The following is a 27,282-nucleotide window of genomic DNA, read 5'->3' on the forward strand; positions in this document are numbered from 1 at the left end:
GATTTTTGTGCAGAATATAATACGTCATCAAAAAGCCCCACACTTTGCCACATTCGCGATGTCGCGCGCTTGCATGCCGTGCATGTTCTAATGGAACTTCCAGTTCCAGGTTAACAAGTTTGTAGAATAATTGTGTGTAGTTTGTCTCTTGTCGAAGAGATCGGTCACCCACTGTGGTGTACTTCTTTAATTGAGTGCTGGAGGAGAGAGTCAAAGTGAAGAATGAGTGTAGATGCGTACGGGCCGAGCTCTCAGAGTTTAACTTTCCTGGACACGGAAGACGGCGAGTTATTAGGCGCTGACACACAGGGCACGGACTTCGAGTACAATGTGGGGGACTTCACCTTGCCATCCCAAACTCAGACACAGAGCCAAGCATCACAGCTGGATGTGGTCTCACAAAGCCAGAGTCAGGTAATTGCACTCTAGACAAAGAGTGTCATAAACGGAGCTCATATTATGGATTTTTTTTCCTCATAGGAATGTGCATAATTCAGTCAGGACCGGCAAATATACTCGTCTTAACCGGAGTCTCGTCTTACCTGAGCTCGTATTACTGAGAGTCGACTATATAGGCCTTTTCTTATCGGAGGATTTTTTTAAAGAGAAATAAAGTTCAAAATCTGTGCTTAAGTTGACGCACTTGCGCAGTTGCAGTGATGTAACGATAGAAAATGGGAGATGCGTTACAGCTGCTGTAACAATAGCCACATTGTTTTTGTAGAGACAGAAGTTCTCATGGTCAGACATCCTAGAATTTCTGTCGTACTTAACTCTATTGAGTGAAGCGTTAGTACATGTAGGCCTATGCCTATTCCTCTTTTTTGATTTGGATGGGATTGTTATAGCCTACTAACACTCCACGACATGATCAAAAAGTGAGAACATGCCCCAAAATGTCAAATTTAGCAGTGAAAATATTGAATCATTTACTTCGAAAACACTCAATTTTTCAGACTAGGCTCATAGAGTTTGTGCACAGGGCTAGGGTGTCAAGTGATATCTATGTATGTCAGTATACATGTATAGAACTCTTTCCATGCAGTCATGAAAATCACGACATGGCAATGTAATCATGGTGTTTCAGTGTTGGAAATGTTTGATGTCAGGATAATGTATTTTGCAGAAATTTGCATGCGTGTTTTATCACTCAGCCTCCTGACCACTATCACGATTGATATTAATATTAACTTTATAGGAAGCTGGGACTTAACTTAGCGTACAATACAGGTATGTAGGCCTAATTGCCTTATTCCTTCATAACCCTGAACCATCAAGTGAAGTTGATATGATGCCTTGATACATATGGTAAACTCCGGCTAAGTTGGCACTCTCAGGACTCAAGACTTACGCGAATGCTGACTTGTGCTGTAAGTCGTCATTTTGCTGACTTAAGCGTGTGGTTTTGATTTACCCTGGTTTATTTCTACCTCCATGGTCGATCCCAGCAAATTTGTTCTCGATTATTATCCTTGTGGGCTGCAAATTCGATAACTGATCATGTGCCTCAAAGGGTCGAGCAAGGACGGCAAGCCACTTGCATATCACATCACGACAGTGCAGTATGTATGTACGTGATACAGTTATGGTACAGAAAACATACACTCATCCACACACGCACATTGGTTAAGTTTGTTCAAATCTACATAAGCAGCAAGGTATGAGACGGAGAGAACCCCCCCGCTTTGTGTTGGTGGGGAATTCCTTTCAGACATCTTGGGGGATGTGTTAAGTAACAATAGTCTGAAATGTGTATAGGGATTGGACATGTTGGGGGGTACCCCTCGGTCTCATTTCTTGCTGGGTATACAATTCTGACCACTCGACAAATCATTATCAAGGGTTGTCAGGGAATCTTTGGGCTGGGAACCAGACTAGGTTCAATAAGGCGACCCTCAGAATGGACAGAGCGCATGTGTGTAGCACTGGAGGGGTTACTGGTATTGATGTACTCCTGCTGGCCAATTATCAACCATGTCCTGTGCTGCTAATAAACAGACGTCAGTTTGGGACTTGTCATGTGACACTTCTTGGCAACTGCAGTGAAGGAAACTGATACCAAAGCATTTGTTTTTTTTAATGCCGACTTACACAAAGGAATTTTTGTGGTTTTGTGGAAAAGGGACTGAGAAAAACATGCCGACATATATACGAAATGACGACTTATAGATGCAAACTTAGAAATGAGATTTTCAATGGAAATGCACTACAGATGGTCGGGACTTTTGTCAAAAGGCCGACCTAGACGATATGACGAGTTACGCAATGCCAACTTAGTCGGAGTTTACTACATAATTAAAAATGTATTTTTTTTTCACCTGCCCATGTCCCAGACTGATGCAGGTATCATCACTGTTGAAGTGACGAAATAATCCCCACCCCTTAGGCAATCTTTCTATGGATGTAGCTTGCCCATGTGGAAACATTTTTTTGGGGGGGAGGGGCTAAAAATCCTATCCTCATGCCCTAGGGTACAAAAAAAAATGACCAAACCCTTATAGAGGCAGGGGGGCAGCAGAGGGTGCGCAGTGAAAGTGGTAACAGGTGCGACAGTGTTCGATGATAGCACAGCAAAGTCCACACCCATTGTGGATCATGCCCCAAATTTTTACTGTTGTCCAAATACTGAGTTGAACATGTCTAAGTATTGTTACATCCATTGAGTTGGAAACAAAACTGCCAGTCATAGTACAGTGTTACATTGTGTGAGTTTCACAGTGCTTTACATTGTCAAGTAATAGTAAAATATTATGCAAGGAAATTACATGTACATGTAAATCCAACTTGAATTTCAGTCTCTTGGATATTGATAATCAGATTACTATTAATAAAAATTCTTTGAAATTAAAAATTTGGTGAAGTGTGACATATTGCCACATGTAAATGATATAGAAATAGCCAAATTTTCCTGCATAATTTCTGTACTTTTTTATGACCAGATTTTTGTTTTAATAGTTGGGACCTTGTGTGGGATAGATGAAGGCATTTATTTACATCAATTTGCTTTATGAGCAGGAATGCTTCTGATTTTCACAGAAAGGTGTCTGCTGTACAGTCGTAGTCTTGGTTTTGCCTCTGAGTGGCTCACAATCTATGGTTGGCCATCAGTACCGTAAAAAACAAGAATCGCTCGCTAAGTATTAAAATATCGGTATCTCATGAGGCTATCAAAATACCTGGCAGTAGTAAACATTACAAATACAAACTAAATGAAAAAACTCCCCTCTTTTAGTTATAGGGATAACTTATGCTTTAAACCTCATGACACCAACCAACAACCAAGGGTGATGTTTGTGCAATTTCTGCAATACATGTACATTGTAGTTCTGGCTGTTCATACATATACGTACAAAGAGAAGGCAGTGTGAAAAGGGTCTATTCTGAACTCACCCTACTGTCCAGGCCGGCCTGTCTTTGGATACCAAACCAGCCCAGCAGAATGGTTTTGTCGAAGATGGCGTAGCCTCCACCGTGCAGACTCTAAAGGAATTGACATTTGAGGAGGACGAGGAGGAGACGTACTACACCAAGGATCTCCCTGACCATGCCTGCAGGTACCTCTGCTGTACCCTCTTCAGTCCCCTGAAATCCAACCTTTACTTCCTTGTAAATTCTGGAGGAAAGGTGGTTCAGTCCCTGGGAGAACAGATTTGAAAAGTCGAGTAAACTTGTTTGCATTCACATGTAAGACATTTGAAAACTGTGGCCATCCAGCATGGAAGTCTCAACTTCGTTTGTGCTGAATTTGAATCAGTATCCCAATTTTGTCAAAGTCAGAATAATGTGCCATTGATTATCTGTATCATCTTTTTTTTTTGGCTGGAAGCTGAAAAAGCTCTTGTGTCATGAAAATTCCTCTGTGATCTTGTCTACTTCTGAAGTTTTATTCCATAATTGTTTTCAGGTATTGTGGAATTCACGACCCAGCCGCTGTGGTGTTGTGCAACACCACCAAGAAGTGGTTCTGCAATGGGCGGGGAAACACCTCTGGAAGGTGACTTGATTTCCTTTTTTATCTTCCAGCAAACTTGAATTCTCAATTCTGATTGGTTATCCATGGCAACAAACAGTATGACATATAACAGTGTTGCACGATCCACTCCATGCAGTGCCCTGTTTCTATGCTAAAAGCAAAACTGCAAAATTTACTCCTAATTCAAAGGTAGCTCGTTTGTGCACATACATGACATAGGCCATAGAGCTGTATATGTTTTTATATGTAGCTCTATAACAAAGGCCCCTATAACATCTTTACTGCGCGTTATGTTTGCTTGAAGATACGGCACACTGTGGTATAGGAAACATTGGGCAGTCAGACATTCTGTAGCACTGTATGTGGTTTTTCCGAATGAAACCGAAAGCATATTCTCTGAATTGAATTTAGAGTGAGCGTGGATATAGCCTTCTGTTTCAGTTAAGTACGGGGACAATGTAGCTATATTACCAGGCATTTGCACGTTTGTGCAGCTGACTAATTGACCCAAAGAGTGACTTCAGCATAGTAGGGTTAATTTAATGACATGTAGAAGTACTCCTCAAGTGTTAGAGCTCCTCCTCGTTGTCTTGGGTATTTTTTCTCACGTCCCCCTTCTTCCCATTTCCCCAGTCACATTGTCAACCACCTGGTGCGTGCCAAGTGCAAGGAGGTGACCCTCCATCGGGACAGCCCCGTGGGGGAGACGGCCCTGGAGTGCTACAACTGCGGCTGCCGCAATGTGTTCCTGCTGGGTTTCATTCCGGCCAAGGTGGACTCGGTGGTCGTGCTGCTGTGCCGTCAGCCCTGCGCCACCCAGAGCAACTTGAAGGACATGAATTGGTGAGTGGAATCATCTGTCTCTCATTTGTGGAACACATCCACTTGGGCTGACATTTTGTCTTCGGTTAGGCAGTCATGGCCTTATTTTGGGCCACATGAGGTAGGTATTTTGCCAAGAAATTGTGTTGCATGCATTGTATGCATTGTTCCCCATTCGTTTTTCTCTTAGTAAGGGAATGTTCACATTAGATGGACTTCTTGAGGTTTATCGTGACAACTGTGGATAAAAATGTCTACCCTCATGCGGATTATGACAGCCAGTTCTGTTCTGTTCAGTTGTGTATGAAATGGACCTAAAAATGGAGGAAGTAAGAAAAGATCTCATTTGGTGGTTTTCAATTTCTACAATTCACTAGGGTTCATATGCACAGTTATCATCAGTGAAGCTTTCTGAGCATTCTTACATGTGAGCAACATGCTTCCGTCAATGGGACCTCTTCTGTGCATGTTAAGCTCATTGAGAATGACTGTCCAAATTCCCAAGTTGTCTCCCCTGTTGCGTGTTCAACCTTGCAGGGATCCGTCCCAGTGGCAGCCCCTGATCCAGGACCGCTGCTTCCTAGGCTGGTTGGTCAAGGTGCCCTCGGAGCAGGAGCAGCTGCGGGCCAGGCAGATCTCGGCCGCCCAGATCAACCGGCTGGAGGAGCTGTGGAAGAACAACTCAGAGGCCACGTTGGAGGACCTGGAGAAGCCTGGTGCCGACGAAGAGCCAGCGTCAGTTATGCTGCGGTATGTAGTGCGACTTGGTCCATAATGCATGAAATTGTGGCTACTTAATCTGAAGCTTAAGATTTATCAGTGCAGTTGCATGGAGGGCATGTGTCACAGAATTGGTCAGTGGAAGACAGCACAATTCGTGGAGCTTTTCCGAAAACAGCACTGCAGGTGTTTGGTTTGTTTGCAGTAGTTGTTGATGTTGCGAATTTTGTCTCACTTTGTGTGTCAGTTATGAGGATGCCTACACCTATCAGAACATCTTTGGCCCCCTGGTTAAGATGGAGGCCGATTATGACCGTCGGACCAAGGAGAATCAGAACCAGAGCAACATCTCTGTGCGTTGGGATATCGGACTGAATCGCAAGACAAGGGCATTCTTCAATTTTCCCAAGAAAGAAGGTGGGCAATACCACGCTTGGGCATTCCCCTGCCTCGGCAAAAAAAACTGTTGGAAAAAAATAGCTCAATGAAAGAAATTGCGCATTTTAAACTTCGGCGTGCATTTAGGCAGCTAAGAGTCGCAAGGTCTCACAGTTCAGAAGTAAAATGGAAATACCTTCACGAACACAGTTGGCATGATTACCTGATCTAAGGGTATGTGTACTATGCCCGATGTGAATGAATTTGAGTTTAGTTACAATTTTCCTTACTAATGCAGTTTGCAAAGGAATTGTGGTCATGCATATTACACAACGTCCTTGGCTATTGCTGCAAGAAGGCAAAACATGCGAATTTACCATGCTCTGCTTGAAGCAAGCTGCAAGCACTGGTGTCTCTGTAGATGGTTTGTAAGATGTGATATATTTCTGCCTTTGAACAGATCTGAAGCTGATGCAGGGAGATGAGCTGAGGGTACGTTACCTTGGCGACTTGCAAGAACCTTGGTCAGGAGTTGGACATGTAGTCAAGATACCGGACAGTATCCTTGAATGAGTCATGTTCTGTCTTACCTCTGTTGTCGTTTGTCGTATACATTGCCGTTCAAAACGTCCACGGTAATACCTGTAAACTCTATTCTGTAATTTTTATCGAGGAGTTTCTGATTTGAACCAGAAAGTTCAAATGAGGCATTTCAACACGTAAGAATCCCAGTGCACGCACTTACATGGCTGGCTCATCTGTTGATCCTTAGCCCAAGCATCCCAGATTATGGAGACGAGATCTGCATCGAGTTGAAGAGTAATGCCAAGGTCCCAGTCAACTGCATCACCAACTTTGTGGTTGACTTTGTCTGGAAATCCACGTCTTTTGACAGGTATGGTGCCGCACAAGAAATTTTGATGAAACAGTCTCATCGACTGTAGCTCGGGCAGCTGGAAGCTTATATGCAGTGAACCGAGTGGCTGCAACGAATAATATTGCTGATGACTGTTCTGTTCACCTGTTTTTGCTGTTAACAGTATCAGTTGAAACAAACGGTATTCATATTATCGTCTGTGGTTTGACCACTCTCTGTTGTCTATTGTCACTTTCACTGTTCTGCATTATTTTTTTATATCATCAAGTCTATTGAGCATTTACACTGCCTGGTAGACAGCCCTACAGCAGATCATTGCGATAGTCTTCTGGTAGGCATTAAGTTCCAAAGTACAAACAGATTGTGTAGAGTAGACGCTTTTATCTCCATAACTTCCATCTAGACTTATTCACTGAGATCCAACATAAGACATTCTGCAGCATGTATTAGTGTGTTCCCGGTAATGTTCCATCTCAGGATGCAGAGTGCCCTGAAGACCCTGGCCGTGGACGAGACAGCCGTGTCCAGCTACCTCTACCACAAGCTGTTGGGCCACGAGGTGGAGAACATGGTCATCAAGAGCAGCCTGCCCAAGCGCTTCTCGGCACCCAACCTGCCTGAGCTGAACCACTCGCAGGTGTCGGCCGTCCGCACGGTGCTGACCCGCCCTCTCAGCCTCATCCAGGTATGCTTGTCTGGCCCCAGTGCTGTTAAGTTGCTGAGAAGAAAATACTGCCTAGCAAGGTTTTTGTGCTGAGCGAAAGTGAGTGGAGAAATCGGTCTCAAGTAAGGCACCATCCCTGGCAGTTGGACTGATGACCAAGGGAAGTTTTCTAAGCATATAATTCCCTTGGTTAGCAAATTTGTGTACACTATTTCGCTACCCTTGGTGTCTTCTACTTACCCATTGTCACCCCTTCTGCGATGAACAGTGTGGCGACCTGTAACAGTGTGGGGACCTGTAACAGTGTGGCGACCTGTAAAGCTGATGTAGAGGGCTTGCAGGATTCCTGTGTTTAGCTTATTTTCCCACCTCAGATATCAATTTTCATTCTGTCTTTCAGGGCCCACCTGGTACTGGAAAGACAGTGACTTCAGCAAGCATCGTGTACCATCTTGCAAAGCAAGGGCTGGGGTATGTTTTTTTAATAGGGGGGGGTTTACTTTTCAATTTATTCGACTCTTAACCACATCGCCCCGGGGGCATTTATGAATGTTGATGATACCGGGACGGGATAATTTTCATTTTTTTCTGTTTTCAAAACTCTTTAAAAATTCCTATCTTCATTTACTGGACACTTACCCCCACATGAAGGACTGTCTGGTTTCTACTCTAATCTGACAGACAACGTCTATTGACACTGGAGTGTTTCAACCAGGCCTGCTGCCTTGTAAAAAGAACCCAGATGTGCAGTGTTATATAACTTTCTTTTGTTCACGAACCTGGCTTAGTATGCTGCTGACCTCTTTTCAATAGGGGCCAGATTAACATGCAGCGGTGCTGTGTGGCTCATCGCTGCGGTGGTAGAGTGCTTTTGTCCCCGGTGGTAATCTGCTCGCTCTGAATGCCCCAAGCCGCAGTATACTGTTTCAAAACAAGGCTGGATTATCTCCACTATTGACAGTGAAAAGTTGGTAATTCCCAGCAGCCTGGTCTTTTGTTATGAGCAAGGTCTTTTTCACAAGGCCCAGTTCCCTTTGTCCGATTTCGGAGACCCTGGCTATGTGTATAAAGAATACGTGCCTGAAACAGGACTCCCCGGCGGCAAGTGGTGAACTGGTAAAAGACAGCTTGATTATGCCTCAGGTTCAGAACACCTGCACAAGGAAAACAATGCAAGTTTCATTCTTGTCAAGATGAGATCCTTTGTTGAAAACAACCCTCAAATGTACAATGGTGTGCTATAGTTACGAGGGAATGTTCTGCGACCGCGTGCTTACGCATGCAAATAACAGATGGTTGCTCAGTGCTTAAGTTGCTTTTTTTTTGCTGGGGGCGATTCATTTGCTGACTTTCGAATCATTCACAGAGGTCCTTGGTCAATTTGGGTCTTCAGTTTAGTCATCTGAAACTCCTGATCATTCAATCAGTGCTTCTTTCCCTTTAAGCCATGCCCTTTCATGACTTTTCCTTCCATCAGACAAGTCTTGGTGTGTGCCCCCAGCAACATCGCCGTAGACCAGCTGACGGAGAAGATTCACAAGACGGGGCTGAAGGTGGTCAGGCTTAGTGCCAAGAGCCGAGAGGCCATCGATTCCCCTGTCTCATTCCTCACCCTCCACAAACAGGTGAGAAATGCAGACACCTCTGTCTCTCTCCCCCTCTCTCTCTGTCTCTCTCTCTGGGCATCCGGTCAAAAGTAAGCTTTGAACATTATGAAAATGTAGATTTTCCCCTTTATAGATAAAGGGACTGTCTTTGGTGATATTATGCCACTTAGAAGGTTGAGTTGACACAGATGAATACACACGCTTCTGGTTGAATTTCCATTGCAAGTGCTGCCCAGAAGTGTTTGGTTTTGACAGAACTTATCTCATGCCTCATTCTTATCAAACAACTTATCCTTCGAAGGCTTGGAATTTCTGTCAGACTTTCCAAATAGATGATTTGTGTATATTGGCCTGCCCTCAACTGCTATTTCTACTTTTTGCACTTTACAACTGCTGACCATGAAGCAAACTAGTGACAGAAGCAATGTGACTATTTACAATTGATTCTTCATGCAAATATTCAAAGATACATAGAGGCTTCTCACGGGGGGGTACCTATAAAATGCCATGAATCCACCATTGAATTCATTTAGAAATTATTACACAGTGGACCTACTTCACTTTTCTCGTAAATAATTTGCTTTGATTTTAGCATGTGCAAGTTCAAATATTGGAGCATTTTTTGAAGACTGAGTAAATTGAGAATTGTCCCTCTTGTGGCCTTGACAGGTGCGCAACATGGAAGGAAGTGAGGAGCAGACAAAACTGCAGGCCCTGAAGGATGAGATTGGAGAGTTGTCCAGTGCCGACGAGAAACGCTACCGCACACTCAAGAGGAACTCTGAGAGGGAATTGTTACAGGTAGATACTTTCCAACACTGCCTTCATTTCTTCAATGTAATATCAATGCAGAGTAGAAACCCAGTTCATACTTCCTAAACAGAGAGTAAACTCTGATCTTAACTCAAAAGGTGCGCAGAAATGGCACTGATAAACAATGTCCTTGGATTAACAAAAAAATAACTTTGTTTTCAAATTTAGTTTAAGGGACGAGGGAAAATAGTTCCTGTACTTCCCTCCCATCCTTCTTTGCAGTTTGTGATGTTTCTAGTGAATGGCTTTGTCCGTTGTATACAGAGCTACTGACTCCATACGCCACTACCCCCTCTACCTGTGACAAAGAGGGACATTATCTGATGCTTGACTTTTATTCTCTGAACTAGATTTAATACACGGTCACCCTTTATTATTTCCCACTTAAACAGAACGCTGACGTGATTTGCTGCACGTGCGTCGGTGCAGGTGATCCGCGCCTAGCTCGCTTCCGTTTCAGGGCAGTGCTGATTGACGAGAGCACTCAGGCCACCGAACCAGAGTGTCTCATACCTGTTGTCCTCGGATGCAAACAGGTGTGGGCTTGATGAAACATATTTAGTTGTGTCGTGCATGAAGCTAGGCCTATGGGGGGAGTGTAGCCCGTTGGCAAGTTACATCTTTGATCCTAATTCCATTGGCATTCTTGCCTGGAACTTTCTTGATTCTTCCTTGACATTTTCACTTTGCAAGAAACCAGTGGCATATTGTTTGTTCTTTGAAGAACACCAAGCCCCATGTGAAGAAATAGTGGTTGGATTCAACCTTTCCCAATCCTGAATAAAAACTGAATTCTCCTAAAATGTTATGGTGAATTTGTAGGATCTAGTCAGTTAAGGTTAAAATTCAGTTTGTTTATTTTCAGAATTAATAAGTTTTTACACTTCAGATTCCAATTTGATCTGATAATTTAATTAATTTTTAAGTTTCCTTAAGTGATGAGATTTGGTTGTTTTAAACCAGTAGTATCTACGCCTGCAGAATTAACTGGTCAACAATTTTAAAAACTTACCTGCTTCAGAGATAAAATGTGCTATTTACGATGGCTTTTTGATGTGTTGAATCCATCACAGTTAAAATTGCTAATGGGCTGCTGTTTCCAAGATACATTTTACTTCATTTGGATTTCAAGTATTTCGGAAGCATGTGGCAGTGTTGCGGTCATTATACAAACTCTATGGTTGGTTTGGGATACGCGGAATCAATGGGCAGGAGAGTAACAAAGATGTGGTGTCCTGCAGGTGATCCTTGTCGGTGACCATTGCCAGCTGGGTCCTGTGGTCATGTGCAAGAAGGCAGCCAATGCCGGCCTGTCGCAGTCGCTGTTTGAGCGGCTGGTGGTTCTGGGCATCCGACCAATCAGGCTGCAGGTCCAATACCGCATGCACCCATCCCTGAGCGCATTCCCGTCAAATATCTTCTATGAAGGATCGCTTCAGAACGGAGTGTCAGCAGGTGAGGGTTCCACTCACAAGAAGTTTTGTTTTATACATCCTGTTTTAAAAGACAAATATGTTGTTTCTGTCAAATTTCCTTGAACAGTTTGTCACAGTTGCTAAGACAGGTCTTGGTAAAACTTCACTCATAAGCAGTTGCATCAGTTTGTCACAAAGAACAGAAACTTCCAGTTCAAATTTAGCAGTGACTGAAGTAAAAAAAAATCAAGAAAAATTGCTGAGAATGAAATTTATCAAAGAAGGAAAAGCGAAGGGAATAAGACAAAAACATCTTCCTCACAGAGAGAAGTTGTATGGGTGTATTTATCTGAAGGTAGCAGTGGTTTTGGAAGCACTCTATGCAAACATGCAGCCATGCTGACATGTTCAGGGACCATACACAAGTCCCGCGATGGTCACAAGAACTTGGAGGGTTAGAGGTTAGACCAAAAACCAGCCGTTGATTTTCACTGATAGGTTTTTGATCAAGCTGTTCTTCTCTGTGTCGAACTCTGTTAGCGGATCGTATCGCCAAGGCTGTTGAGTTTCCCTGGCCCCAACCTGATAAGCCCATGTTCTTCTATGCCACCTCTGGGCAAGAGGAAATATCGAGCTCAGGAACCTCCTTTCTCAACAGGTAAAGGACCCTTGGAATGCTTCACAGTTTATGGTGGATTTCATATTCATGTAGCGTATAACTGCCCAAGCGTAGGTCATTGTGTCGTGCCAAATGTGCTTGCGTGTTGAATGACTGAAGTTTTAGTGTGAATGGACCTGTTCCTGATAACTGATGCTGGGGCCGATTTCACCAAAGGCTACGATCGATCGTATCTTAAGTTGCGATGGGTTATCCATCGCAACTTAAGATGATTCCTAAAATCGATTTCAAGAAATTCCCATGGTAATTCGTCGTAAGTTACGATGACTTACTAGGACTTACTAGGTCATCGTAACTTACAACTTCGGCCCCCTGATTTCCTTTGGTCCTCTTTTATCATAAAGAAGAATCGTATTCATTGTGAATATTTGTTTGCTTTGATCAGTAATTGTACTCTTTGCATTGTGCAATTTGTCAATTTTAATGGCAGTTAAGTTTACATTTTTTCCATTTTGTCCTCAGGACGGAGGCGTCCAACGTGGAGAAGATCACCACCTCCTTCCTCCGTGCCGGCGTCAAGCCCGAGCAGATCGGCATCATCACCCCGTATGAGGGCCAGCGAGCCTTCATTGTCCAGTACATGCAGTACAGCGGCCCGCTCAATGTCAAGCTGTACCAGGAGGTGGAGATCGCCAGCGTGGACGCCTTCCAAGGGCGAGAGAAGGACTACGTCATCCTGTCCTGCGTCCGGGCCAATGACCACCAAGGCATTGGGTTCCTGAATGATCCACGCCGTCTGAATGTGGCTCTGACCCGTTGCAGGTAAAGAAGTCATGTTCTGTCTTCATGAAGGGAAAAAGAAAGTTAGTAGGAATTTATTGAGGCTGGATTTGAAACTCAAAAGAAATAGTCATGGAATAAGCATTTTGGGGAAATGTTTTGTCGCATTTTATCAAAACTCTTACAGTTCTCTCATGGTGGAAAGAAAATTTTGTTGCACTTAGTAAAATGAAGCTTTGAATTTTTGAGTATCAAGTATGGGAATCATTGACTTGTGTAAAAGATTTTACAAAGCTCTGATTGTCACTGCTTAGGTGAAAGCTGTGGTTAGAAATAATACACGTGCCCTTGAAAGTCACTAGCTAGGAAGCTGCAGCCACTTTCCACAGACGGCTGCATCACTTGCAGCCGTAGCCAGTTGATTCAGACATGGCCAACGTAAGCAGGAGTAACCACATTTGTTGCTGACTGTGGGCTCTTCCTTGTTCCACTAGGTTCGGTGTAATCATCGTGGGCAATCCCAAGGTCCTATCCCGTCACCCTCTGTGGAACCACCTCCTGACCTACTACAAGGAGCAGAAGGTGCTGGTGGAGGGGCCACTGAACAACCTCAAGGAGAGCCTGATCCAATTCAGCAAGCCCAGGAAGCTGGTCAACACTGCCAACCCGGTAAGAGCTCTGGAATAACTCCTTTAAGCTTCTCACATTCCAGGAGAAAAGGCTGATGCCACCACAGTCATTGCATTTTAAAATTTGGCGTTCTTGGACAGTTTGAGATTTTGTTATGAGGTTATGCACAGCAGTTGGAGAGTGGCGTCTAGAAACCTTTGTAGTCACTCCTTGATTCTTGGACAAGATAACCATCACGGCATTGGAGTACTGGCCTGTTGAGGTTCCACGTTGCCAGCATGTTCCATTTCTCTGGTTTATAGGTTTGAGTTGCTCAAGCATTCTTATGCATCGGGATCATTTCACACTCTATCTGTATTGCTGCTGTCATTACACATGCCACATAAGTTTGCGAAACTGCAAGTCTGAAAGACCTCTGAAATTTCATCTTCAGTTTGTGAGAATCTGTACTTAAGCAATGCAGTTGGACTAAGAGGGACAGTGCATTATCTGATCCAGATGTACACGCAGTAGCCACCTGTTTTTTGAGGTTGTTGAAATGTTGTGATTTTTACCAGGGCGGTCGCTTCATGACAACGGCCATGTTCAGTGCCAAGGAGGCCATGATACCAGGCAGCATATACGACCGATCAGGGATGATGAACGGGGGTGAGATTATGTGTCACTGTAGTCAATACGGGCGAATCACAATAGTGCGCCTCCAAGAGTTTGCAACGTGTTGGCCAATCACAACGCTCGAAATTTGATGACCGTTTCCAAATGCGTCGACAGATTTCGCGCATTGTGATTGGCCAATGCATTGCAAACTCTTGGAGGCGCACTATTGTGAAACGACCGTAATCCTTACAAGTTGTTCGTAGATCGATCATAAGTCATCCAGTCTCAGGTCAAGTTCAGCCTGAGCAAGCCTACTCTGAGCAAGTTCGGCAAAGGCCGTCCTTTGTCATTGGTCAGTCCTTGTTACTTTTAACTTGTGAATTGTCTCGAGACGGAGTCAAGTATACTTCTAGAGATATTGAAAAGTTTTATTTTTAACCGTATGCTGCCGGGTCTAAATTGCTGCATGATGAGTTCCCGCAGGGATTTTCAAGATTTTCTGTTTTCAAAATTCTTCAAAAATTCATAACTTCATTTACTGGACTTTTATAACCCACACAAATGACTGTCTGGTGGCTCCTCTAATCTGATAGGCAACATCTATTGATGCCTGAGTATTTGAGCCAGGCCTGCCACCTTGTAAACTGAAAAACTGTTAGCAATTCCCAGCAGCCCAGTCTTTTGTTCCGAGTATGATCTTTTGTTACAAGGCCTAGCTCCCTTGTCCGATTTCTGGCACCCTGGCTATGCGCACAAGCCTAAGGTCTCTGGTACCGGGTGCACCTGCGTGAAGTGGTTAAGCCTTTTGACACATGTTTAAAACCTAACTTTCTTGGTTTGACAAGCCTTAACTTTTCTATAAGTATTTCAATACCATAGTCAGTGTCATGAGGGAACGTTGATTGATCTAATGTATATGATTGACATTTGTTTCACCAGATTCCAGTCGCTACGTCCCTGGACCGGGTCGCATCCACGACCAGATGGGTTACATCCAGCAGGGCTCCGCCCAGTTTGGGGGAGCCAACCTTCCCATGCCGGTCAACATGTTCATGCCCCCACCCCCACAGCCTGGCGCTCACTTCTTCAACCAGGGGATGAGGGGTGGCGGCCCATCTCCCATGGGGGGCCAGCAGGTGCCCCAGCAGAGGGGCAAAGGGGCACCACCCTACTCCAAGAGGAGGGGGAAGACGCCGGGCCAGCAGCAACAAGGGGTGCATGGGAGGGGTCCCCAGCCAGGAGTGGGTGGAGCCACTCAGGGTGGGGCCAGTCAGAATATGTCGCAGTACAACCTGTCTATGCAGAGCCAGGTATGTGCACTGTTTTCCTAAGAACATAACATTAAAGTGCCATTTTTACAGAATTATTGAGTCGACTCTTGGTAATACGAGCTGGGGTAAGATGAGACTCTGGTTTAGACAAGCATATTTGCCAGTCCCAACTGAATTGTGCACATTCCTATGACAATAATAATACAAGCTCGGATGTTACGAGATTACTGTTAAGACAAACATTTTTTGCCCACCGGCTGAGTGCAAATCTATTGTTATCTGTCTATTTTGCACAAGCTTTTCTGAGGGCAACTTGTCCATCAGCCAGTCCATTCCATTTTGAAAGGCGCTTCTGTAATTCATGCGTGTACAGGAGAACAGCGCTGCAGTTTTCCCTCACCGCATCGAGCCGTTTGTGTCCGGTGCTGCAAGAGAGATGAACAATGGGCGTTTGCGGTCCCCGTACCCAATATAGAAATTTTGTGTGGCGGCTCTCGTATTACCTGAACACAAGCGATTGCTGCCAAAAGTGCTATGGTATTTAGGACAGTGTTGCACAAAAGAAATCTTTCACTTGATTCCCCTGCCCCCCAAAAATTCCCCAAGACCAAAGTCCCCCAGGAAACTAATAAAAATTGTGTTTCGTAACCCAGGCCAAAAAAACTGCCCACCTCCCCATCAAATAGTTGTTACCCGCTCCCGTCTGTAACATGAAAATATCACCCGGTTCACCCCTAATTACACATCATGTGAGGTTGCTACCTTCAAACATAAGTAGCCAGACTCTGGGTAACCTGCCGTTCTCAGTTTGTTTATGAAAAGGGAATGCACTACCGATATTTACGTGCAGCTTTTTGTGTACCGGTGCCAGGGATTCTTGGAAACAGATTTCATGTTGTTCACCCCGTGTGTTTGAGAGTTTATTCAACTTTAAACAAACTGAATATAGCATGCTTCCTGATGTATTCTGTTACGACTGTCATGGACGCTGGTCATCAAGGCTGTAGGCCAAGGGGATGGTGTGGGATTCAGCAATCATATATCAATGAAGAAATTGACAGGAGTAGGATTCAAACCTTTGACCTCCGGAAAATAAGTGATAGATTCAAATCGATGACTTCCTTCTGGTAATCAGTGAGTTCATCATGCTTCCCTCTCTCACCATGCAGGAAGGCACCATGGCGTTTTCCCAGGGACCACTCACCCAGGGTATGTCCATGAGTCAGCCGGGCCTGTCTCAAGCTGGCTTCTCTCAGCCCGGCCTGTCTCAGCCGGGCCTGTCCCAGCCCGAGCTCTCGCAGGTTTGTGACAATTCTCTTGATTTACTAGTGCAAACAATGCGACCAGTGAAGTGTCCGTTATGTGTTGTAGACATGGTGCTCATGGAGCCATCATCATTTGCAAGTTACCCGTGCCCCATAGACAGCCCCATGCACATGTTGAGTTTAGTTTGTCTCGGATTCTTTTGCCTCTCATGTCCATTTTGTGTATCATGTAGTTGGACAGTAGTTGACAGTAGCTGTGTTGATGCAATTCTACAGTACTTTGACAAGCTAACTGTGAGGATTACTGAGGTTTGTCACTAATGGGAAAGGAACACAGTATACTGTCGACAAAAATTATCCGTAAGATTTTGAGTCTTCAGAGGAATGCCAATTTCAAAATCTATCATCTGGTATCAGTAACAGACATGGAACTAGAAGTATAAAAAAAAGGATATTCAAGCTGCATGAGATTTATTACAGCATCTTTCAGTTTGTAAAAATAGATGTAAGAAGTACAGTCATTTGCAAAAGTTTAGGACCACCCATACAAGATGCATTAACCTGAAGAAAAACCAAACTTGAACCAATTAATCATGACAAATTAGGTTTATTTTCAATGTGTAACCTTAGTATCTTGGTTACACAGCTATCTGACTACATTTCCATGATTTGAAATGTTAAACAGTGTAATGTTTAGTGTGCCCTCCTTTATTTCTGATTACTTAGACTTGTTTTTTAATTTACCCATGCTGCCTTACAAAATGTCACACAAGACCTGCCTTTGCAAAAAAATTCACTCAAATGGGTATAGAGCACTACGCTGATGTTATGCGCCACTGTAAAATCATGTTAAGTAATCATTCAATGAGACAATGTAATGCAGGCCCAGTGACAGAAATGCCAATAAAATTCCAGGTGGTCTTAAACTTTTGCAAATGACTGTAGATACGAGGAAATCAATGGACACATAGGGAAAGTTGTTGGTGTGGGTTAATAACCTGCGAGCATTGTTTGTGTGACAATAGGACAGCTACTTGGGGGAGGAGTTCAAATCCCAGATGGACGCAGCCCTCTCCCAAGACTCCACCTATCAGGGGGATCGCAACTACCAGCACGGCTTTGGCTACTAGTGGGGGCGCTGTTGCTGCGACACGCTAATATGTGCTCGAAGCAAGCGAGGGAGTTGAGACTTCCTCCCCTGAAAGTCTGCTGAAAGGCGAAAAAAAAACAAAGATGAAGACGAAGAAGAAGACGACACAACAACGCTAAAAGAAACCAAAACAGCAACCACCACCGAAGATCAACAGCGAAGATGCAGAAAGAAGGTTCTCCAAGAACAACCACAAAGACATCAAAAAAAAAAAAGGGAAACGGGGAAAAGAGAGGAACCAGAGGGACAGCGACAAGGAAACGTCACTGCTAGTACGATCAAGCAGATTAGGTTGATGTTTCAACTGTCGGGGCATCCTTTGCAGGTTCCCTCATGGGCCGTGGTTAGGGTTTGGAAGACGATGCAGTAAAATTCGTTTGAATTGGCACATTCAAAATCGGACAGCTTTAGGAAAATGGGCCATGCTGAGTTTTGGTAACCCGGCTCTCATTGGTTTTCATCAAACGTTTGAGAAAAACGGAATGTCCTCAGATGTCCTTGTTGTACCAGTGGGCATTTTTTGCTTGTCGTTCAGACATGGGGAGTTAGCTTATTGCCCCATTTACTTGTTAGGACGTTCAAACTGGAAAAAAACAAAACCTAGTTCACACAATGGTCATGCAGAACGTAGGCATCTGCAGTGAAAACACACAAGGCCAGGGCAACTCAGAAGAGTAAGTACATTTAAGGACTTGTGGTCAACCAGCAGTTGTTCGGGATGCACTTTACAGCTGTGGGTATGAACAGATACAAGGTAGCTGTCCTCAAACTTTGGTCAAATGTTACTCCCACAGTCGTCCAGGGTCAACGAAATTCTCCAAGCCGGTACCAGGGATCAACTTGTCACAGTTGGTCGACTATTGAAATATGCACTCCTGGGATTCTTCAGGGTAGTAACTTGTCAGAACTTGACCAAAATTTAAGGAATGGAATCACAGCAAATGGTTCAAGTTGACAATTGGATAGGCCTTGCCAAGTACTGTACAGAGTACTTGAAAACCTTACAGTTCAAATAATTGAATTGGGGTAGAAATCCCAGAGTCTGGTACCATAGGAAAACAAGCTTCTCAGAGTGGTAAAAATACTTCAGATTCGGAATAGGTGATACCAAAGTGCAGACTTTTATCTTGGAAATCTTTAACCGAGATCAAAGGCCAGGTACTCTTAAAATCTGGCTTTGCCAGTTGTCTTCTGGAAGGTTGTGCGGTCATCTGCTCTGTGCAAATAATGCTTTACGTTGAATGGAGGCCTCAGCTCATGCATGTGAGCACTGTGTGCAGGCTTCGCAACAAGCGCAAGTCAGAACTTACTTATTGGGACCACCATGAATGTTGACCTTGGCGTAAAGTACTTCTCTTCAAAACAACATCCTTGATTTTAAACTGGCAAAGTGCCACCCAGAGGGGACGGTCACAGAGCAGATAGGCCAGTGAAGCAAGTGGAGAGAATTATTAGTTTGTTTTTTTTTTTCAAACCAATAGCGTTCAGTAGTTGTGTTGAACAGTGCATTGAATATGTTATACCTACCTAATCACACAAGCTTAATATATATGTACATGTATTTTCACTTCAGACCTTGGTAACTGAAGAAAAAATGAGTTCATTTTTTTCCCTCTTGATACCAAAATTTTATGGTCAAGACCTTTTTTGTCAGGCACACGTGTTATTCTTTAAGATACTGGGTTATGTTACGAATTTAATAGTTAATTAAAAGGCGACTCGAGTAATTCTCATCTTTCAAGAACTAAAACCCAGGATTGGGTAGAATATAGCGCTCTCTTTGGCAAATATGTTCCGTGTCAAGAATTATAATTGCAAATTTACTTTTTGACAGTTGATGTTGACATATTAACCGGGGTTAATAGATGCTAATTCTCTCACCCGTTCGTCGGGTCAACCACCCTTTTGATTTCTGGTGTACCCATGCTTGCCTCGATTCCTTTATGTCACATTTGGCATCACGCCCGTAAAGAGTGTTTTGGCTGATTAACTCAATTCTGGGTACTGTAGGTCATTGTAAAAAGTGTTGTTTCAGTTTTGAGTGACAATTGCTGGAAACTGGACGAGCCAGCTCAGCACAGTGCAGTTGGCTTATAGCAGTGGTCGTACTTTCACAGATACAAGAGAGATAGGACCTGATGTCGGTGGCAAATATTCCAAACTGAGAAGTTGCAGAAGTGACGTCTGCATTTCTAAGGATTTTTGCCAGTTTTTGTTTCATGGCATGCATCATATTCGTGTACTTCAGCAAGTGCCGGTCAGCCAAGAAGACCCAAGCCACAGAGCTTTGTAGTCAAGACCTGTTGCGAGTACAAATAGTTATGTAGTACATGTAATGATTTAGACTCAAACATTCACGAGTAATTTAGGTTATGGTTAACCTGTCATGAGTAGAAATTAGTTTTTATGTCCATAAAATAATGGTGTACCTGTCAGCTTCTCATAAAAAAAAGATGTTTAAATGTGCAAGTCAAGTGAGTTATTGCCCATTGCAACCTTTAAATCACCAGGATCTGGCTTGGTTCACACATTACACAGATGCATATGCCTTGGTACATGTAATGTCTGTTAACAGTATAAATGTGGTTCCCAAATTGGGTCTTCATGCACATGTGATTTTTTTCCCCCCCCCTTCCAAGCAGATGGTTTTCCTGTGTGTGTTTTGCAACTACGGCACCTTGCTTCCATTGTAAGGACATCACTTCTTTTTCCCAACAATATGGGCAATTTTTTTAATCCATTAGTCCTCACTGCTATGCAACCCTCGCTTCATGTGGTGACGGCTGGTGGACAAGCTAAACTTCTGGGGACTTTGTTGACTAATGTTTCCATGGCACGTACATGCATAAAACAGTGCAGAAGTAATAAACAGCTCTATTTGACACCTTATTGGCTTCTTTGTGGTGTTTTTTATTTCCTTGGTAGTCCAGTGGATTAATCTCAAATGTCATGTTGGAGTTTTTTTTTTAACCAACTTAAAAGCGTGCTTCTTCCTGGACAAATTGATCTACCCATTATGCCACTGGCAATTATTCAGCTTAACTTGAAAAGCGCTTCAAAAATTCAGTAATATTGTTTAACATTAAGTTAAACATTTTTAAGCTTTGCTGTTCAAGTTCAGCTGCTGACGTTGCAAGCCATCATATCCCAATCCAACTACAACCCAGCCACAAGAACCCCTTGCTCGCTAGAGACACCTGCGTCTTTCCGATTTTTTTCTACTTGCTGGTGGATTCTCTGTGGGACTCTCGCATGGAGGCTGAGCGCTTACGCTTGAGATGGGCCTCCCTCTTCTCCTTCTGGCGCTGGGCCAGGAGCTTGGCGTACTCGGCTGCCTGCTCCTTGTTCTTGGCGGCCCGGCGGCGCTTCAGGGCCAGGTTGTGGCGCTTGCGTTGAAGGCGCTGGGGTGTGATGAGACGCTGGATCTTAGGGGCCTTGTAGCGGGGCTTCTGGTCTGTAGGATAGGAAACGACAAATATGCATTGAAAACAAAAATGAACACAGGTTCTACAACCAGCAGCAAAGAACACCAATCCCTTACGAGTGTGTGCACTTTGAATCCCAAAGAATCTGACAGATAAGGCATGGTTAGGGTTCAGGCTGGTTCAATTTCAGTTATAAATGCAAAAGAAAAGTAACACAAGTTACAAAATTTGCTTTGACTTGACATGCATTCAACTTTTGCCAATTCGGCAACATAAATACTTGAACTGACATCACAAATTCTGCATTCATCTTTGCTTTCATGGCAAGTATGAACCAGGCATTAAAAGTGAGGAAACCAGTATGTCTTCTGGAATTTCAGGCTATTCATGGTGAAAGACAGCAATATACCACACATACATGTACTCATAAGAGAGAGAGATTCCTTCGCATGGTGCTACCGCAAACCTTTCCACTTATTGCAGTATGTCTTACCTGTCCCTTCAAAGCTTCAACTACTTAATAAGACTCTGGGCCAATTCCACCACAATTGGACACTTCTGAGACAACGGTGGCAGCAGACATAATGGTCATTTATCTTTGTACTTACCATTTGTTAACATGCTCAGAAGTACGCATGTGCCCGTAACTAGATAAAAGGTTTGTCTGCTGCTACCAGCATTTCAAACTCTCTCATCCGTGAATGTGGTTTTTTTTAACCTTGATGTAAAAATGCCTCGTCACTGTGTCCAATGTGCACTTAGGCCAGAACTATATTGCCTTTCTTCATTATCTCAATTTCAAGAATGTTAAGAATCATTGTTTTTTTAACATGTTAGATGTCCCAACTTAGCGCACCAATTGTCTTTAGTCTACTGCCTCACTGGATTTTACAGGATAAAGGATTAACACCAAACCAAAATGTCTGTGGAGTTTGATGACGAAACACGACTTGGGTGTCACTTTTATATGGCCTACTCAATAGTAGACATCTGACCTTTCTTGTCTGCTTTCTCCGGAAGGAGCCGCTTGACAACGTACTGACGGACGTCATCTTCCTTGGACAAGTTGAAGAGTTTGCGGATCTTGCCTGCTCTCTTGGGGCCCAGTCGGCGGGGGATGGTTTTATCTGTCAGGCCTGGGATGTCATTGTCACCTAGGTGTAGGCAGAAAAGACAACAGAAAGAATTTTTTTCTAATGCGTAACACTGGATCTGGACAAAGTAGACCTTGAAGTGGAAGCACACAAAGTCTGAGGCAAATGTTAATCCTCGACAGCTGACAAGTCATTTCACAAATAACACTTTTCCCACACTACCTTTCTACTGCTGTGTGGACCAGCACCTATGTTCGTTAAGCACACTGCTTGGCAGATTATCATATATATTTATTTGCTCATGTCTTTTCAACCCCTTCCCTACGGAGGACTGCTGCTACTGCACCGTTGTGAGGATTAGTGCATACCACACATACAGTCTATTCACCATGCAGCTGCTGGTTCAATGGGACCTGCTGCTGGACAGAGCATTCAGGGCATACCACTAGTAAACGTGGACAATGGACAATGTACCAGGTCAGGGTTAAAGCTGTTATTCCCCACACCAAAGTATCACCCACCCCTCATTTTGAATGGTACTCTGTACTGCACACGTATCATATCTTCAAGCAGTGCAAAGAGCACAGTAATGGCTATAATGACTGTCGGGTCACATTCTTACAGTCCTTATAATTGTGGACTGAGACACCGAAACTAGACACTAGGGCTGTTTTCCAATACTTGACTTGGGCTCCATCTCAGACTTCAACTGTTTTTTTACTTCCTGGCTTTGAGGTTATAAGCGCAATAGTAAGTCTGATAGTGCCACAAAACATCAGGTACGATGCAAAAGAACCAAACATTACAGTATTTCAATTTACGTTAAACGCTTCAGGCCCACAATCGAGGATTGGCTTCCTACGCGAAGCCTAAGACGGAGACGAAGTTGAGTAATGGAAAACGGCCTAGGGCTTTGCATTGTTCAGTGTTTGAAAAGCCTATAACAGAATGAAGGTTTATCCTAACCTCCCCAAATCTTCACAAATCCGCATTGCATGAGTGAAGGTTGGGAAAATTGAGGCTACATGTCAAGAAACATGTGACTGATTCAGAAGCATGGACTGTGTCAAGTCTTGGGCCTGGACTCGTGTTCGTTCAACCCTCAGCCATGCTTACAGTTTTGGCTCAGACTACGCTTGACATCATCCACACTGCTCCTGGATATCACTCTGCCTTAACATATTGAAAACAATTGCTGAAGGCTCTTGAAGACCTGAGGCCGTGGTCATCTCTCCAAGGAACACATTCAAGAAATAAAGGAGGATTTGGGAGGATTGAGGCTATATCCACTGTTTACATGTAAAGGTAGATAGAGGAATTTCCGGGACTGAGCGTGCATCCGAGACAAAAGGACGAGAGAGATGATGCTAAAATCATGTCTCACCCTTCTTGACGATGACCAAGTTGAGAACGGAGAGGTTGCTGTCCACAATGCATCCTCGGACCGACTTGCGCCTACGCTCACCCTTGCGGCGTGGCCGGTAGCAGGAATGCCCCTTGGACAGCAGCAAGCGTGCACGGCCATTGGTCAGGACGCCCTGTTTCATGGGGAAGCCTTGCTTGTCATTGCCTCCACTGATGCGCACGATGTACCCCTAAAAAAAAATCCATCATTTTCTTGTGATAGTATGTTTCTGTGTGAATTTTACACACAAGACAGTCAATATGGAGCAAGTTCAAGTAATGATTACAGTTCACCGCAATTCAACCAATGTTGCCCAAATAATGGACAGTTTGGACCATCTGGTTAGCTATTTGGAACCAGACCCTGGTATATGGTTGCATCACCGGTCACCAGTAGCTACCTTATTTTTATTAATATGGTGGGAACCGTCCACATGAAAATAATTGTATGAAATGTTATTGACCATGAGTATTGTGAAGGTTGCTGCCAGCAAGATACAATGAAATTTAACCAAATACCAAACAGGCTGCCATTTTGCAGTGGATAATTGTTGATGTGAGAGTTGGTCTACATGGCCTCTTACTGTCAAAAACTGTGAAACGCAAGTGGTAACAAAGTGTAAACTGCACCCCACAACAGTTCCACTGCAGTCTCAATCCGCCAGCATGTGTTGAACATAGGAGCCAATACATCATCCCTGAGCCCCTGGGAAGGGGGGGGGATGTATCCTTACCTTCCATTCATCCCCCAAGCTCTCTGCAGAGCACTCCTGGGCCATCCGCTTCTCGTAGAAGGCCCTCATCTTGAACTCATCATCCACCTCAATTAACTTCTGACAGCCAGTGGCTGGGTAACTGACGTTGATCTAGTCAGACAAAGGGGATTTGAAGCATTAATCAAGAAGAAAAATGTACCCACATGGAGAAACTGTTACACAATCCCCACCTTCACAAAAACACTTAGAAAATGCAATCATTGGAGGGAATTTAAGAAATCTGTTTTGACTGATATACAGTGACATCACTTCACTGTCTACACGAACATGAATTCGATGAATACACAATGACGATGTAACTGCAGGACCAGAGGAAGACAGTGTTTGACAAATCTCCCCAAACACGGTTGCCCCTGGTCAACTGCTTTCATGAAAAGTGGTTGCCCAGTGTTTCAGCTTGGTAGCCCAGATTAAACCTTGCTCATGAATGCCGTTTTGCAGCAAACTTAACATCTACTTTATTCTACGAGCTGAAATTGCACCGGTATGTTCACTACCATGACTACTTACGGTGTAAACTATCCGCTAGGTTGTTAATTGCAGAAAACTCGCCATTTCCTTGTTGGAGGGGAAAAATGTTGCCTTTTTTCTCCCACTCCAGATGAAATTTGCCCCACTTGCACAAAACTGACGGCTGTTTCGTCACTTTCGTGTCATGTCACAGAGAGCGAGCCGCACTACCAATGATTTGCTGCAAAAAGTGCGTGACTGGACAGGGAACCAGCCAAGGGCATTGTGTATTAGCTGCGACACAAAACAGCCATAATTTTTTTATAAGTACTTAGATCGACAGGTACTCTCGCAGATCTAAACAAGATTCGTAGGTGAAGTCTAGGTGCAAACTTCTAGACTGGCTTTTGTACAGGGTACCATTAGTAATACTTAACCATACAAAGGAGTCTGTGTTATGTACAAGTCAGGACAAAATTCTTACGGAGTGGGAAAACGGCAAAAAAAGGCAACATTTTTTCCTCCAAACGAGGAAAAGGCGAGTTTTCTACAATTAGCAACCTAGCGGATGGTTTACACCATAGGTAGTCATGGTAGTGAACATATCGGTGCAATTTCAGCTCATAAAATCAAGCGGACGTTTAGTTATGCCCCCCGCATAAAACTTTTCTAAAGAAATCCCTATAGGCTATGAATTGGGACAGGGCCCAGTATACGACAGAGGAGTATTCGTCGGGCCCTGTTTACGTACGGGTCTATGTCTAGTCTAGCTTAGAAACTGATTGACAGGCCTTGTAATATGAAAAACATTTCCCTAACGATTCAAAACCCAAATTAATATCGACAGCAGAGCAAATTCTAACCAAATATAAAGCTAACCAACTGAGGGATTTAACTAAGTCGACTATTCAGAACGTTCAATTAAGGCCTTTGCTGCAAACTGCATTGAAAACACCATGACTCTCTCGTATCATCCACATCATCCTCAGAAACAAACCGAAAAATCCCACTAAACATCTGGCTGAACACTTAGGTCATACATTCAAATATCATCCCCTGTGAATATTTTGCGATATTTCAAACACCTTTAGTACAGAAATAATCACAAATTATCACCTTCATGGTGGCTTGCGCCTTATGCCAGCACTAAACCATGGGAAAGAGGCCGTTCACGAGAAACACACGAAAAAAACGAGGTTTAGCGAGAAGCCTTTGCAATCACGAGAGGGCGCCAACGACATCGTCTCGCCCACAGACGGTTGTCGGGTGTAGTCACGGACGTGTATAATAAAGCCCGGACTCGCAATGCCCTTAATTAATCAGCTTATATAGAGTCATTGATCCACTCGCGGCCATTTTACTTAGCAGAATACAAAGCTTTCCTGGCAATGGCCGCCTTTGTTTTTCCTGACGTCAATAGAAGGGATCCAACCCACGCTTTTGTATTCGGCTCGGTAAAATGGCCGCTGGTTGGCTTCTTTTTCATACGTTTTCATACGTTTTTTCATACGTTGCAAGTACAGGTTTTTATATATATATATATACGTCCTTTGGTGTAGTCCACTAATTCAAGCCCCATTGAAAACAGTGTACAATCAGCATTGTTCGGGGCCCAATAACATGCGTACCAACATCTCTTAGGTAGGTTATCTGAAACACACGTTAAATTATTTTATGGTTCCTAATCTTTCACTTTCTTTTTAATTTTCTGTGGGTTAGCCGATGACATTTTGAGTTATTCCCACAAAACAAAATTACAGCCAAAAAGTGGTTTTTCCGAAGTCTGCTTGCAGCCATTTTTCAAGTAACAACCCTCAACTTTCTCGAACACTAAGGACCATTTTTTCAACCGTATTTTTTAGCCATTCTGCTCTCAGATGAAAGCCCAAAGACCCAGGGACTTGATTCCGGCACCGATTTACACAATCTCACCATTTTTGGGGCCATAAAGTCTCCTTTTCCAAAAGATACTCTGTGGGGGGGCACTTTTAATGTTAATGAGCTGGCCAGAAATTCTCACTTGAATTAGTGGACTGCACCCTACAGGCTAGTAAATAAACTGTCACAGCCAACGGTGATAACTGCCCAAATTTCATAAAATCTGGACAAAATACTCCCGAATTTCTCAACTGTTCGAGACGTACATCAGAATTAGAGCCCAGTTTATGATTTATCATTTTCTTCGCAAATTTTTGTTCACTAATAACCGATTTTTGAAGATATTTATTTCCACGGAAGGTCATCCCTAAAATGCAGTCGTGAAGCCCCTCGCCAATTTGAAATATCAATGCCTACACCTCTCGAGAAATAGACCGTTTTCAGGCACTGATTTCTTCTAAATCTCACTCAGAAGTAAGCTGGTATTCTCTTTGTCCGCCTGTCTTTTCTACAAATCTTCAAGTTCATGGGCCGCGCAACAAAATGCCCTGTTTCGTAGAGAATTTCAGTACAGGCGTGGCATAGGCCTACATAGTGTGGACCTCTGCACAAAAGAAGTCCACATAATGCAGGGTACGATGGCGTTGTGTGGACTCGGACTTGCACATGTCCAC

General features: G+C 43.6%; 2 protein-coding genes across 2 annotated transcripts; one reads left to right on the plus strand and one right to left on the minus strand.

Moving 5' to 3' along the window:
- The first annotated feature begins 33 nt into the window (after positions 1-33).
- upf1 (UPF1 RNA helicase and ATPase) lies at positions 34-20,470 on the plus strand. The gene is made up of 21 exons (XM_022252512.2): positions 34-414; positions 3,403-3,554; positions 3,905-3,994; positions 4,607-4,816; positions 5,333-5,545; positions 5,763-5,932; positions 6,354-6,452; positions 6,680-6,788; positions 7,248-7,455; positions 7,835-7,905; positions 8,912-9,059; positions 9,711-9,842; positions 10,247-10,390; positions 11,096-11,309; positions 11,810-11,927; positions 12,411-12,710; positions 13,163-13,337; positions 13,856-13,946; positions 14,835-15,205; positions 16,336-16,467; positions 17,457-20,470. The coding sequence occupies exons 1-21, from the start codon at positions 223-225 to the stop codon at positions 17,559-17,561; spliced, it is 3,444 nt and encodes a 1,147-aa protein (XP_022108204.1). The 5' UTR covers positions 34-222; the 3' UTR covers positions 17,562-20,470.
- On the minus strand, positions 20,468-25,979 carry rps6 (ribosomal protein S6). Its single transcript, XM_022252542.2, has 5 exons — positions 25,847-25,979; positions 24,239-24,370; positions 23,485-23,695; positions 22,002-22,160; positions 20,468-21,035 (listed from the first exon to the last, which is right to left on the minus strand). Exons 1-5 carry the CDS (start codon positions 25,850-25,852, stop codon positions 20,800-20,802), a joined length of 744 nt encoding a protein of 247 aa, XP_022108234.1. The 5' UTR covers positions 25,853-25,979; the 3' UTR covers positions 20,468-20,799.
- Positions 25,980-27,282: the final 1,303 nt, after the last annotated feature.

The sequence above is a fragment of the Acanthaster planci genome, linkage group LG05, assembly GCF_054643075.1.
Source record: "Acanthaster planci isolate LZ-2023a linkage group LG05, COTS_SCS, whole genome shotgun sequence".
In the NCBI taxonomy this organism is placed as follows: Eukaryota; Metazoa; Echinodermata; class Asteroidea; order Valvatida; family Acanthasteridae; genus Acanthaster; species Acanthaster planci.